This window comes from Delphinapterus leucas, chromosome 8 (assembly GCF_059928025.1).
Source record: "Delphinapterus leucas isolate spDelLeu-1000000601 "Yukka" chromosome 8, BTC_Dleu_Yukka2, whole genome shotgun sequence".
Classification (NCBI taxonomy): Eukaryota; Metazoa; Chordata; class Mammalia; order Artiodactyla; family Monodontidae; genus Delphinapterus; species Delphinapterus leucas.
Window position 1 is genome coordinate 78,826,580 of NC_143136.1, and position 14,142 is coordinate 78,840,721.

Sequence of the window (14,142 nt, forward strand, 5' to 3'; positions counted from 1 at the left end):
CTAAGAGTATTTGTGTATATGACCGGAAAACTCTACAGCTAAAGAAACACATCCATTAACACCGTGGAACCATGTTAATAAATACTCAGCCAGCTTGATGACTCAGTGATTGATACATGGGAAAGTGTTTTGAGAACAGAACCCATGTCCTGATGTCCTTTGACATTTTGACTTATGAGAGGGATACTAACAGAGTAACCAAGTAACTGCAAATTTCCACAAAGGATCTGATTGTTTTAATTCAGTGCAGACCCTGTATAGTTTTATGCTCAGAGTCAGACTTGGAGAAAATAAGAGTGCATGAGTGGTCTCTCAGATGTAGTTTGGTTAGACAGCCCTGGAAAGTGCACCTCATAATTTTTAAGGCCCTGGCAAACAGCTTACTCTGTCTGTATTTAGTCTGGTAAACTAGCTCTGAAGAATGCAGCCCTGACAGGGAATGCAGAGAAACAGATGTTCAGCTGATGAATAGATCCATGCTAAATTCCCATTTTATTTGTTTTGTTTTTGTTTTTTGTTTTTTGCGGTACGGGGGCCTCTCACTGCTGTGGCCCCTTCTGTTGCGGAGCACAGGCTCCGGACGCGCAGGCCCAGCGGCCATGGCCCACGAGCCCAGCCACTCCGCGGCATGTGGGATCCTCCCGGACCGGGGCACGAACCCGTGTCCCCTGCATCGGCAGGCGGACTCTCAACCACTGCGCCACCAGGGAAGCCCCTAAATTCCCATTTTAATTTGGTCCAAATCAGGCCACTTTCTTCTGGGATACTGCTGCTTTTAAATACTTTCCTTTGCCCTCTGTGGAGTTGACTGTCAGTTTGGTCTTCTGCTTGAATTGTGATGGGACCTCATGATTTCTATCTTGTTTAAGTATTTGGGGGGAAATTATGTCTCCAGTAAAGGAAAAGGAAGGAGATTACAGATGATGAAGTCCATTCAGCAATATTTTTTAGTGTCTGACATTGCAGATTACCTACTGGTGTAACCAAGGGCTATTTGGATAAAAGATCTAAGTACAGTAAATTTTCACTGATAGGAATACGGTGAACCTGAAATTTTGCCCAGGCAGGGCTAAGCAGATATTACCTTTAGAACTAACTATTCACAAAGAGATGGCCTCCTGAAAGTGTTGCTACTGGAAATAAGATTGGAGAGAAGGACAATTAGAGAGAAGGATGGTTATTTATTTATTTTTGGGGGGGGGAGAAAAATAAAAAATGGCTTTCAAGTAGTCATTTAGAAAGAAAAATGAATCTATTTTTAATATTTGCAACATTCTTTTACCTCATTTGAGTATGCGGGGTGGGTACTTGAAAGTGTTTTAAAAAAATATCTATTTCCAACTCCTATAATCAGTCTCTCCACTAATTTAGACTTGCCAGTTAGTCTAGAGCTGCACTGTTTTTTCTTTTTTAACATCTTTATTGGAGTATAATTGCTTTACAATGGTGTGTTAGTTTCTGCTTTATAACAAAGTGAATTAGCTATATGTATACATAAATCCCCATATCCCCTCTGTCTTGCATCTCCCTCCCACCCTCCCTATCCCACCTCTCTAGGTGGTCACAAAGCGCCGAGCTGATCTCCCTGTGCTATGCAGCTGCTTCCCACTAGCTATCTATTTTATGTTTGGTAGTGTATATATGTCCATGCAACTCTCTCACTTTGTCCCAGCTTACCCTTCCCCTCCCCGTATCCTCAAGTGCATTCTCTAGTAGGTCTGCATCTTTATCCCGTCTTGCCCCTAGGTTCTTACAATTTTCATTTTTTTCTTTTTCTTTTTTTTTAGATTCTATATATGTGTGTTAGCATACGGTATTTGTTTTTCTTTTTCTGACTTACTTCACTCTGTATGACAGTCTCTAGGTCCATCCACCTCACTACAAATAACTTAGTTTCTTTCCTTTTTATGGCTGAGTAATATTCCATTGTATATACGTGCCACATCTTTATCCATTCATCTGTCAATGGACACTTGGGTTGTAGAGCTGCACTTTTAAGAGAGTAGCCACCAGACACATGTGACTATTGAGCACTTGAAATGTGAGGGTATGAACTGAGTCCTATACGTGTGAAATATACACTAGATCTTGGATCTTGGACACTTGGTATGACAAAAGGTAAAATAGCTCATTAATTATTTTATATTATGTTGAAATGACAATATTTGGCATCTATTGGCTTAAGTAAAATATATTATTAAAATTAATTTCCCACCTGTTCCTTTTTTACATTTTAAAGTATGGCTACTAGAAAACTTAACATTACAATGGTGGCTTGGATTATATGCCTGTTGGATTGCAGCAGTCTGCTGGATGCAGAGACAGCATTGGGTACTTTGAAAGCATTGCTACAACTGGGTTTGCTTTGTGGAATAACAATATGATCCAAGGGGAGGAGGGCTGTGGATGAAGGTCATTTAGATTCAGCCATGGTGATAGTTATTCATCCCAGTCTCATCCAGATTTCCAACTTCTAAATGGCTGTTGTGCATCCAAAATAATAGTCAAATAATAATAGCCCCAATATAATAGTCCCAATAATAATTGGGAAGAAGTGCTTGTGATGGGTAGCAGTCCATCCAACAACAAACCATCCAGTAAGAGAGGTGTAGGGCTGCCAGGGGTGAGTTAGATGTGGGACTTGCTGCCTTTCTTTTGAAGTTTTCCTCACTCTTAAGCTGCTTTGACCCATGTTTCAGTATCATTTCCTTTCTCTCCAAAAACATAAAATCTCCTTTATCTACTCCCTTTCGTGCTGTAATTTCTTAGCATTTCCTTGTCAGATTATGTCTCCCAGATCCATCCCTTTGTCTTACAGCCTCCAGTTCAGATTTTAACATAAGGAACACATATCTGTAATGATTATATTGCCATTACATTCTGTTTACCATCCTTCCTTACTGTACCTTTCAGAATCAAGTCTCTCACCTTTGTCTTTGGCCAAAGCCATCAAGTACATGCCAGCACCTCCTCCTGGCTCAGCGCGTTTTGTAGAGATGGGTAGGCAGGCAGGGCTGTTCGTGTACACCATGCCTACTACAACCAGCTGGGGTTGTTACAGGGGGATCTGTAAGAAACACTGGGAAGTCCCTTTAGTTAGCTTCTCTGTGCCTGCTTCTCTGCTTTCTTACAGACTTGTGATAGGAAAGATATAAGATTTCAGGTTGGAATTTCCAGTTGACACTAGGTCTGGACCTGAAAGGAGAAACTGGGATCTAGAATGTTAACCTTTTGAGAAGAAAGGATATAGGGTGTTAGAGAGAGGGCTGGGCTTCCTATAACTCAAATTCTCTGGCTTTGCGTATCACTCACCCTTGGTACTTGTTCTTTAAAGGCGTAACAGAAAATGACTTTCTTTTTCTTTGAAGAATGTGGTGGGGGTATAGGCAGGCAAACACTTTGAGACCCCCTGGTAATGTCTGTGGACACATTCTATTGAGCAAAGGAGGGGAAATTGCTCTAACCCAGCTCTGACTCGGGCTCATGTCCCAAATTTGGGGTTAATTTGATTCCAAGAACATTCAAGCCAAGGTAGTCAATATATCATGGACTAGGTTCAATTTAACATAGTTGAACATACATTTATGTGGTAACTTCTGCATACTGCATTTTGTGTTAGATCCAGAGGATTCAAAAATGAAAAAGATACAATTCCTCTTTCCAAGGAGCTCACAGCCTAAGATTCAGGTGGAGTGGTGTTTGTGAGTTAATATGGGACAGCAGTTCAATTTTTTAATTACTTGTCAGTTCTCATTAAAATTTCTTTAAGTCTAAACCAGGAAGTCTTATTCATTGGCCTTCATGCCAAATTTTGTTGTGGTGTTGCTTTCTGGATAACTAGGAGTTTTGGTAAAGCTCAGAAATTAATGGCAAAGTTCATCGGGCATGAAAATCTGGGGTTGAGTGGTTTTATTATAACTATGAATTATAGAAGGAAGATGCATCCAACTCTCTCTTCCCTCAAACATCAGGGACCATCTGTGAGTTCTCAATGAACTAAGTCTCTAAACTCAGCAAAGCAGGGATTGATACCTCTATGCCCCGCACCCAACCTTCTTTTGGGTAAATTGACACTATACTGGGAGATTTGAAGACATCTGTTAAGTACCCAGGAAGGGCCCGGTCAAGATATTTTTAAAAGCCAACCACTACCACTTAATTAGCTGCTTTATTTGGCAATTCCCAGATTTTGCTTCTCTTATTTTCTTTCTTTCTTGTTTTTTTATCCTAGCAAAAATACAAGGAAGACTATGAAAATAAAATCAAAGGCAAATGGAGTGAGACACCTTGCTTTGAAGTTGCAACCGCCAGAATGAATGCTAATAACATCAGCACGGTAAGTAGGAATGGATTGCCAGATGTCCTTGGGTTGAGAGGGTGACCCTTTCCTGTATGACTTCTAGCCACCTGCTGCTCCTGCAATGGTACTGGAACATTTGAATCTGGGCACCTCTTCTTGGGGGTAAGACCTGTGTAGTGTTCCTATTTAGAAAGAAATTCCACAATCTTTCCTTCCTTTTGAGAAATGCTGTTTTTATTGGATTCCATTATTCTTGCCTCGGTTTTCATAGGAACAATATGGTTTCAAAGTGAGTACAGGTGAAAGGGGCCCTTTTAAGTTTATTCTGTGTCTGGGCACTCGAACGGTACATTTATGAAACTGATTAGTTTCTTCCTAGATTCTCCTCCCTGGAAAACATAAGTCCCCTTTTTCTCTTCTCTTAAGTTCTCTGCCTCTGGCCTTTGAGAGCTCCTTATTTGAAGTTGTCTTTCAGCCTATTATAATTTTCCCAAGTCTCTGTTAAGTTGCTAATGGTTTTTGTGATGGCACCACATTCTATAATTGTAATCTGACCTGCAGAAGCTAAGAGGAGCATGGCTTTGGGTAACATCTCCAAATGGCCTCTGTCCTCGCGTATAAAATATTTATGTAGTTTGTTGCCTCAGCAGTTCTCCAGCATGTTTAATGTCTTACAGAGGAAATACCAGGAAGACTTTGAGAATATGAAAGACCAGATCTACTTCATGCAGACTGAAACACCAGAGTACAAAATGAATAAACAAGCTGGGGTGGCAACTAGCAAGGTATGGGGACATTCTCTCTTTTATCTTGATGGTCTCAGTGTGGCTGAATTTCTTACAACTCTTACTTTTGTATATAATGGGAAAAAAAGGTTCTTAGGGGAACAATAAGAAAAATACTTTGGGATTACAATAGGGCTACCAAATTTTTTTTTAAAAAATTGCCATGTAGGAGAATTCACAATACTCAATTACCATCTTCAGCATTTCTTAGACTAAAGGACGTTCTGATACCCAGAAGTAGAAAGGACAAAAGAATTTCTCAAGAAAAAGCAACTGGCAGCCTTATATGCATATAGACACTTCACACTTACAACTACCATCATTTTTCTATTTTCCTACTAACTGGTGAAAATATAGTCACAGACAAGATACTTGAATCCATGGATCTGCTCATATACTCTATAGCGTGACTTTGGTAAATAGTCTACTCCTAGGCATTCTAAAGCACTAGAAAGAGCAATATGTTCAAAGCCAATCAGACTTGATTCTAACCCTGGTGCTGGCTCTGCTGGAGCAGTGAAAGCAGAAAAATCACATCACTTAGGAGGCTATTTCAGTATCCAGGTGCAAGACAGTGATATTTTGGACCAGGAGGGTAGCACAGAAAGTGATGAGAAGTATTTTGAAAGTAAAGCTGACCTGATTTGCTGATGGGTTGGATGTGGGATATGAGAGAAAAGCTTTGGTCTAAGCAACTAGGTGGATGAGGTTTCCCTTTGTCAAGATAGGGAAGATGGTGGAAGGAGTAGGTAATTTCTTTTTAGAGGGGAGACCTGAGCTCTTCAGATATGTAAAATTTGAGATGCCTTTGAGACACCTAAGTGGAAATGTCAAGTGGGCATTTGATTACATGGGTCTGAAGTTTCAGGAGAGATATCTGGGAAGGCTGTATAAATTTGGGCATCAGTAGCATATGGACTGTATTTAATGTCATAAGACTGGAGGCCATCAAGGGAGTAAGTGTAGACAGAAAACTCTAAGGACAACTCTGGAGTGCTTCCATGTGAAGACATCAGTGAGATGGGATTGGAGCAAAATTAGGAGAAAGTGATGTCTTGGGAAGCAGGTGAAGAAGGAAGGGAGTGAGCAACTGTGTCAAATGTTTCTGAAGTGGATTTATCAATGTATGGTCTCTGGTGAACTTAATAAGAGCAATTTGGTTGAATCTGCTTAGAGAGGGTTCGTGAGTGAATGAAAAGAGAGACATAGGATATGAGTGTACTCCACTCTTCCAAAGTATTTTCCTGAAAAGAAAAGAAGAAAAAGGGGTAGTAGCTGATGGATAAGTAGGTGAAGAGGGGATTTTTTTTAGGTAGGAGACAAAAATACCATGTTTCTATGCTGACAGAAGAAAAATCCAGTGTAGTGGGAAAATGTGATGATGTTGAGGGCCGGGGGAAGAAAGTGGCTGGAGTGTTGTCCTAGAATAGGGGAAAGGGGAAGGGACCTGGCACTTAAGAGGAGGGGATGGCTTCCCCAGAAACAGGAGAGGAGGTTGCGAATCCAAGATGCAGATAGGCGGATAGTAGGGTTTGTGAAATTTCCTTTCTGGTTGTTTCCATTGTTCAAGGAAATAGATAATTCTATAAGATAGAGAGGTTATCTATATCCTCCACTCCTGTAGAACACCCCCTGCGAGTCCCCTGTTTGGGCTCTAGGGGGTGATGCATCTGTGTTTCAGAGTGTATCTCCTGCCTTTGGATACCAAGATGATTGTATTTGTTTCTGAGGTTCTTAAATGTTGGCAGATTATCTAGGATTCCCTCAACTTGTCTATATTCTCACATTACATTGCTTGAACAAATAGCTGGCACTGGAGATCATGGTCAAGGTTAGGACCAGTTTCTTGTTTTCTTTCCTTTGGACATGCGCCTGAAGGGGGCTTTTGGGCCCTCACTTAAAGCTTCTGTCATAGCTGGAATTGAAGGTGCAAAGCAGGGGGGTGCAGAAGGAGAAGATGAGGTTGCCAGCATTCATCTAGCCCCAGCCCCTTCCTCTTCCTCCCGCGTGTACATTAAATACACATGTGCTCACACACACAGTCACGGATGAGGCATGAAGCTTCTAGCTTTTTTCTTTAAAAATGTGTTGGCACATAGGCAGGTGGAGGTTAAGAGATGAATGAGGGTTCTGGAGCAGCAGGTATCTGGGGCATGATGTACTGTCGTTATTATGATGTGCATCTTTCTTTTATTATTTCTCTCCCCCTGCCCCCCACCTTCCCTCCCTCTCTCTCTGAGGTCAGGGACCATGTGTTACTCTTTCTTGTATCTGTCCCAGGGCCAGGAACGTAATCAATGCCCTATGGATATTTTTGAATGAATAAATGAATGAGAAGAAAAGATATCCTGAAAATGTATGCAGTTTCCCTGCTGCTGTCATAAGTTACTATGAATATTTTGTTTATGAAATGTCAAGCTGCCATTTTTCTAAAGAGAAAATCGATTTGTGGAGCTGTGTCATAATATCTGTAATAGAGACGAGAGCAAAAATAACCTGGAGAGTTACTTTATCACTTTATTTCACTCCTACAGGTAAAATACAAAGAAGACTATGAAAAGAATAAAGGAAAAGCAGATTATAATGTACTTCCTGCTTCAGAAAACCCACTGCTTAGGCAGCTGAAGGCGGCAGGAGTTGCCCTAAGCGATGTAAGTATATTCTTGTCAAAAGTGTGTTTTTAACCTTAGCAGCAAGAGAGATGAAACTTCTCGCCTTCTATAATGAATAAATGCAAATAGAACTTTACAAATACTTTAAGGTTATGGTGTAACAGTTTCCCTGGAGCTGTCTAACCACAGGAAGGCATTAGTGCCTCTGAGTATGATGTGTGTCAATTTGGGGAGCCTGTGGACTTAGTTCAGCGGGCAGGGAAATCCTCATTTGCTTATAAGCTCCAGGAGCCTATGCCTTTGTGTGGGCAAAGAGTACATTGTAGGAGTTACGTTGTGATTCTGACAGAGGCAGAAGGAGACTTTGAAAGGGGAGGAGAGAAAGACGAAGCCACTTAGTGCCCTACCCTTGTGCGCTTCCAGCCTGCTGCTAGGAGAAGAAGGAAAAGGTCCTGTGTTTCACAACTTCTCTCCCCAGACTCTGCCATTTTCTACTCAGGTCTTGGCCCCAGAAACCATCATCTGCAGACAGCAGAACTTAAAAGATGGCTCCCTAAGCCTTCAGAGCAATTTCTACATGTGGAATATTAAGAGCTTGTCTAATCCATTAGGTTTCAAATAGATTAGATAAGTGAGAACTGGGCCTGGCATTAAAAGACTAACAGCCCAAGGCCACTTTGATTATATATCAATATATAAAGAGACTGAACATAAGATCAGTTGAGTTTTTCCCTTTTGGTTAGGCAGTATTAAGTTTTCCAGTATTTGAGGATTATATGTAGCTCTCTGTGTGAGTTAGTTGTCTTTTCTTTGTGCCTTGAATTAAGTCAGCACCACAGAAATGTGTACATGTGACTGAGGAGTGGGGCGAGTGGAGTGGCAGATGAGAGGATGTAAATGGATCTGTTCAAATAGCTCTACTGGGAAATCACTGCAAAGCACATCGCCTGCTTACTAAATGAAGGTCATCTTTATCAAACGTATAAGAACTGAAGTTCAAATCCATTTTGTTGAAAAAGACAGCAATATAAAAATATTGAAAATGAATAGCACTATTTACAATTTCAAAACCGAACATGAAAAAATCATGTTGTGCACTGTAAAATCCAGTAACTTTTAGAGCTAAAGATAAATCCTAGCAGAGAAGAGGAGTTAGTAGACTCTTGTATATACCTTATTTTTAAGGTGTACTGTCTGTTCGTATGATAAGGGATTTTTTTCCTTGGTGGAAAGAGGAAGAGTGCATATTTCTCTGTGTGCTAGACTTTTTCCATGAAGGTTTGTTTAAAAAAAATGAGAAATTTGCTGTTGCTCAGAGTATTCCTGTTTATTGGGGCATCACTAGTGAGGGAAGAGTATTGAGTTGGGAGGTCTAAAAGGCAGCAATTCAGATACGCAAGAACCTCTACAACTAAGGTCTTGGTCTGAGGCAGTATAGTGGTTTCTTAATTTTTTGGAGAATATTAAAAACTTAGGCTTTACAATAATAGCTAATAGAAAAGGTTTATCATTTATGACACGCCAATGTTTGATTGTCAGTTTTTAGACGGTTGACAGGTAATATCTTTTTTCTTCTTCCTTTGTTTAGTGTTGGAAAATACAAGTGTAATAATCAGGGTGGGAGTGACAGGAATCTACTGTAACTGATTATTTTTTCTTTGACAGAAACTGTACAAGGAAAACTATGAAAAGACAAAGGCAAAGAGCATAAATTACTGTGAGACCCCCAAATTTAAGCTTGATACAGTTCTGCAGAACTTCAGTAGTGATGTAAGCCACCCCATGGTCATTTCCTCTGTTAAAGACCCATCACTTTGCCAATAAACAAATGAAATATGTTTTGTCTTTCAGACTAAATATAAAGATTCCTACTTAAAGAATATTTTGGGACATTATGTAGGCAGCTTTGAGGATCCATATCATACACACTGCATGAAAGTCTCAGCTCAGAACAGTGATGTAAGTTCTAAGGCAATTGTTTGACTTCCCAAATAACACATTTTTCGGGCATGAATACACTGGTTGCATCCTTATGTCTGATCTCTTTTCCTCATAGAAAAACTACAAAGCAGAATATGAAGAGGACAGAGGCAAAGGCTTCTTCCCCCAGACCATAACTCAAGAATATGAAGCAATCAAGAAACTAGATAAGTGTAAAGATGTAAGTCTGTAGTATAAACTGTGAATGTTACCACCCTCCACAATATCTAGTGATCAAGATGTGTTTAATATTTTGACACTTTTGCAAACAAATGCAAGCAAGGAGTCTGTAAGAAACACAATTTATTTTTCCCTGTTGTCACCCACGTGTCTCAAGCGCTAATTCTAGCTCATTTTCCCAAAGAAAAGTAATCAGGAATCTGTAGATATGGGAAAGTTTCCTATATAGATGTAAGAGCATCTCTCAAAGAAACTGCAGTCTAATTAGAAAAAATGCATTTTGCTTACTGAAAGTTTCTTTTCTTTTGGGGGATGGGGTTCTGCTTGCTTGGCCTATAGGCCAACTCGGATTTGACAAGTGATACTACTAAACGTGATTCTCTTTCCCCCACAGTACACCTACAAAGTCCACCCAGATAAGACAAAATTCACTCAGGTCACCGACTCTCCTGTTCTGGTGCAAGCCCAAGTCAATTCCAAACAGCTGAGTGATGTAAGTTCCCCTAAATATCCAAGAAATCCAGTTATGAGGGATAGCATATCATAACTCTATACGTGAAATCCAGTGACTTGTCACATTTATAAAAAAGGCTACGTAACTTCTAACAAGTTTAACTTGTATATATTTGTAATCACCTAAAATACTTTCCTATTTAGTTACCTTACATCTTCTTGGGTGGATAACAATTATAGTAAAAGAGCTCTGCAAGGGAAACTAACGTAGCTTAATGCACTGGAAAGAACATGAGTTTCTGAGTCAGAGAGAACAGGATTCAAATTCCAGCTCTGTCATTTATGACCTGGGGCCTAGGAAAGTTGTTTAACCTCTCCATACCTCATAGTTCCCTTTGATAATTTGTGGTGGTTTTGAAGATTGTGAAAGAAGATACGCGCATAGTACACATCCTGGCCCAGAGCGGGTATTCAGTACATGGGATTTCTCTGTCTCTCAAATAAGTTTTTAGGAAATGGAGTCTTTGAGATACATTTTATCATTTAAATTTTCAGTGTGAATTTCCAAACTTGTGTTGAAATAAAAAAATGAAAATTAAAAGTAACCTCAGTAGATTATGGCCAGAAATGAAGGCTTCAGTTAGAGTATCCACAAACCATAATGCATGTGAGGGGACATAACCAGATTTGTTAGAAAAGATTTTCCAGTGATTGAGCGTTGACAGCAGAAAGGAAGAAAGGCTGTCACTCTCAGAACCTACAGGACCAATTGTGATATATAAAGAGGGGAGCTCCCACGTATGAAAGTGCCACCTCTTTCCATTAGGGCCCTACCATGGTGACAGATATGATAACAGCTGTCAACTATCCTCCACGCAGTGTCAGTAAGGCAGAGTGGCCCACCCTAGATCTGGATTTCTCTTTTTTTTTTTTTAATATCTTTATTGGGGTATAATTGCTTTACAATGGTGTGTTAGTTTCTGCTTTATAACAAAGTGAATCAGTTATACATATACATATGTTCCCATATCACTTCCCTCTTGCGTCTCCCTCCCACCCTCCCTATCCCACCCCTCCAGGTGGATTTCTCTTTTGATCGTAACGACTCTGTCAGTTGTTATTTAACAAAATGTATTTTACATTTTATCTCATGAAATGTACCACCCAATATTTTTTTTTCTTTTGTATTTTGGGACAATCTTCTTCTGAATTGAGAACTAAATGGCTCATTTTCTCTCTCTCTCTTGCTCTCAGCTAAATTACAAAGCAAAACATGAAAACGAAAAGTTCAAGTGCCATATACCTCCAGATACTCCTGCCTTTATCCAGCACAAAGTCAACGCCTATAACCTGAGTGATGTGAGTTCCTCGTGCACTATGCCATGTGTTATACTGACAACTATGCTTTTATTTTTGAATTGCCTCATTGAATAAATATTTCAATGTTAAAGATGGGAATAACAGTTAACATTTGTATTGTGTCCCTGTGCCTCTGCCAGGGTAACTTTAAACTCACCTTATAAAATGTGTGTAGCGATCTTATAAGTAGCTTTATACAATGAGACGATCTTAATATATTTTAACCAACCCTCAAAATACCACTGTTCATGTATGTTTAATTGCAAATCTTAATGTAAGCTCTTTTAGCCATATATCCTTTTATACTATACTATAATTTTCTTTCAGGACCTCATATTTTAAGATACAGTTTCATTTTGTTTACTCCCCAGGCATGTAAAGTCCCTTATTTCACACAAATGATACTTATTTCTACATGTAAGAGAACTTGCACTAACAAAGATATAGGGTATTCAAAAGGCATAAGGCCAGGTATCCATTGCTATCTTTCATTTCCAAACTAAATAATTTTATAGAAAAGTCAAATTACCCTTGAGGGTTTCAATTTCTTCAACAATTCTTTAAATAAGTACTAAAATTATCCAGCATCAATGAGTATTGCAATGATTCGTGAAATAACCTTTCCAGAGGACTTTGAGATCAAATGAAAATGGTGCCTTTATATAATACAAAGTAAGTTAACTATAGAATATTTGTGCCACTCTATAAAATATACAGTGTTAGGAATCAAATATTAGTATGATAACTAGAATGAAGTTAATATAATACAATATTCTCATGGAGAGTAGAGAAACTTAATCTTAGAGAATTGGAAGATTCATCTTGAGGAGAATTATCTAAAATATGCACAATTTCTTAAACAAAGAAAATGGTCTTTTTATATTAAGACAAGGTATTGGGTTACCCTCTAGTCTTTAAAGTGTGATAACATGCATATTACTTTTGCCCATTCCTCTGCTGAAATTTTTCTGTCCAGAATGCTTATAAGTATGACTGGGAGAAGACCAAAGCTAAGAAGTTTGACATTAAGGTGGATGCCATTCCCCTGCTGGCAGCCAAAGCCAATACCAGGAACTCTAGCGATGTGAGTATGGCCTGGGCACCTGGACAGGGGGGGCCTCAGCGATCTTCCTGATGAGTGAGATCTGGCACGTGTGATGTCTTTGCAGGTGATGTACAAGAAAGACTATGAGAAAAGCAAAGGAAAGATGATTGGAGCCCTCAGCATTAACGATGATCCCAAGATGCTGCACTCTTTGAAGACGGCCAAAAACCAGAGTGATGTGAGTGCTTTTGTGAATCTGTCTTGTTTTCAAGATTGTGTCCCAGTCAACATGCCCAAGGGTAATGGTGTAAAAAGATTCCATATCCATGGGCTCTCTCAGGTTCACAACAATGAACTGCTGAGGACAACTTTAGAAGTACAATGATTCCCCAGACTCTTGCACCTCTCATGTTTGAGGAGAGAAATTAATGATTTGTACTTGATCTTCATTTCACTTTGAAAAAACCTGTATTCATATTTAGTAGAATATTGATTGTAATTCTCAACACCTTTTGGAAAACATTAAGATGTTTTCATGTTTTCTAATTCAAAAGTAACTTAAAATTGTGGTTTAAAAAGTGACTTTATTTTGGAAGAAAATCATGAGTCAGAGATAAAAATCTTAGTATAGCTAACATTGCTCTTTACTGACTTTAGTAATTAGTATTGGCCTAGGTCTAAGATTCCATTAATTATAGGCCCCGTTGAGAATCTGATAAAAGATCTGGTCCATCTCTTTAGGGAAATGGAGTTTTTTTCACATCTCTTGCCTGACTTTCATAGAGAATTCATGGATTCCCTAAGGATAGCCTTTAGGATATCTATCATCTTCCAGTTAAAATTCTTACCATAGAGAGGCAAACATATACTATTGAAAATTGCAATATACACTGTGTTTTAAAATGTTTGGAGAATCCCTTAAAAGTGGTAAGAATGTTCAACATAGCTTGCAAATATTAGCTTTTCATGGTGAAAGAGAAGGGTGTGTGTATCATTTAGCTTCATTTTAACCATGTGTTCATATTGTGAGCTATTAAACCTTCTTTAAATCATTTCACATTTACTATATAGTCATATAGCACTTTAAACGTCTTATTCAGTTATTTTCTCTAGTAAATTCACACTGAATTAGATACAGTGTGATTATATACAGTCAGTATACAGTGCTCACATACATAATACTATCTTCTTCACCAGTTCCTTATTTTGTCTCAACTCAAGAAAGTTATAGCTCCCATTGACAGCACGTGTATGTTTATCTTTGGTTTTTACCCTACCACAGAACCCATTAGAACACTAAGTTATTAAGTGCATAATAAGTGTTCAATAAGTACTTGTTAATTGATTCATGTTGGCAACCAAAAGAGATAGTCAATGATGAGTCATTCTCAAATAATATTCAGGCTAAAATCTAAGCTGCAGATACAG

The 14,142-nt window shown here is 39.0% G+C and overlaps 1 protein-coding gene across 1 annotated transcript in view; it reads left to right on the forward strand.

Annotated features, from left to right (window-relative positions):
- Nucleotides 1-14,142, forward strand: part of NEB (nebulin) — a 274,540-nt gene that overhangs the window by 65,281 nt on the left and 195,117 nt on the right. The window contains exons 14-23 of the mRNA XM_089916822.1: nucleotides 4,232-4,336; nucleotides 4,978-5,085; nucleotides 7,620-7,736; nucleotides 9,363-9,467; nucleotides 9,549-9,656; nucleotides 9,754-9,858; nucleotides 10,252-10,350; nucleotides 11,565-11,669; nucleotides 12,646-12,753; nucleotides 12,839-12,952. Coding sequence (XP_089772948.1) covers nucleotides 4,232-4,336; nucleotides 4,978-5,085; nucleotides 7,620-7,736; nucleotides 9,363-9,467; nucleotides 9,549-9,656; nucleotides 9,754-9,858; nucleotides 10,252-10,350; nucleotides 11,565-11,669; nucleotides 12,646-12,753; nucleotides 12,839-12,952 — 1,074 coding nt within the window. The remainder of the gene's footprint in view (nucleotides 1-4,231; nucleotides 4,337-4,977; nucleotides 5,086-7,619; nucleotides 7,737-9,362; nucleotides 9,468-9,548; nucleotides 9,657-9,753; nucleotides 9,859-10,251; nucleotides 10,351-11,564; nucleotides 11,670-12,645; nucleotides 12,754-12,838; nucleotides 12,953-14,142) is intronic.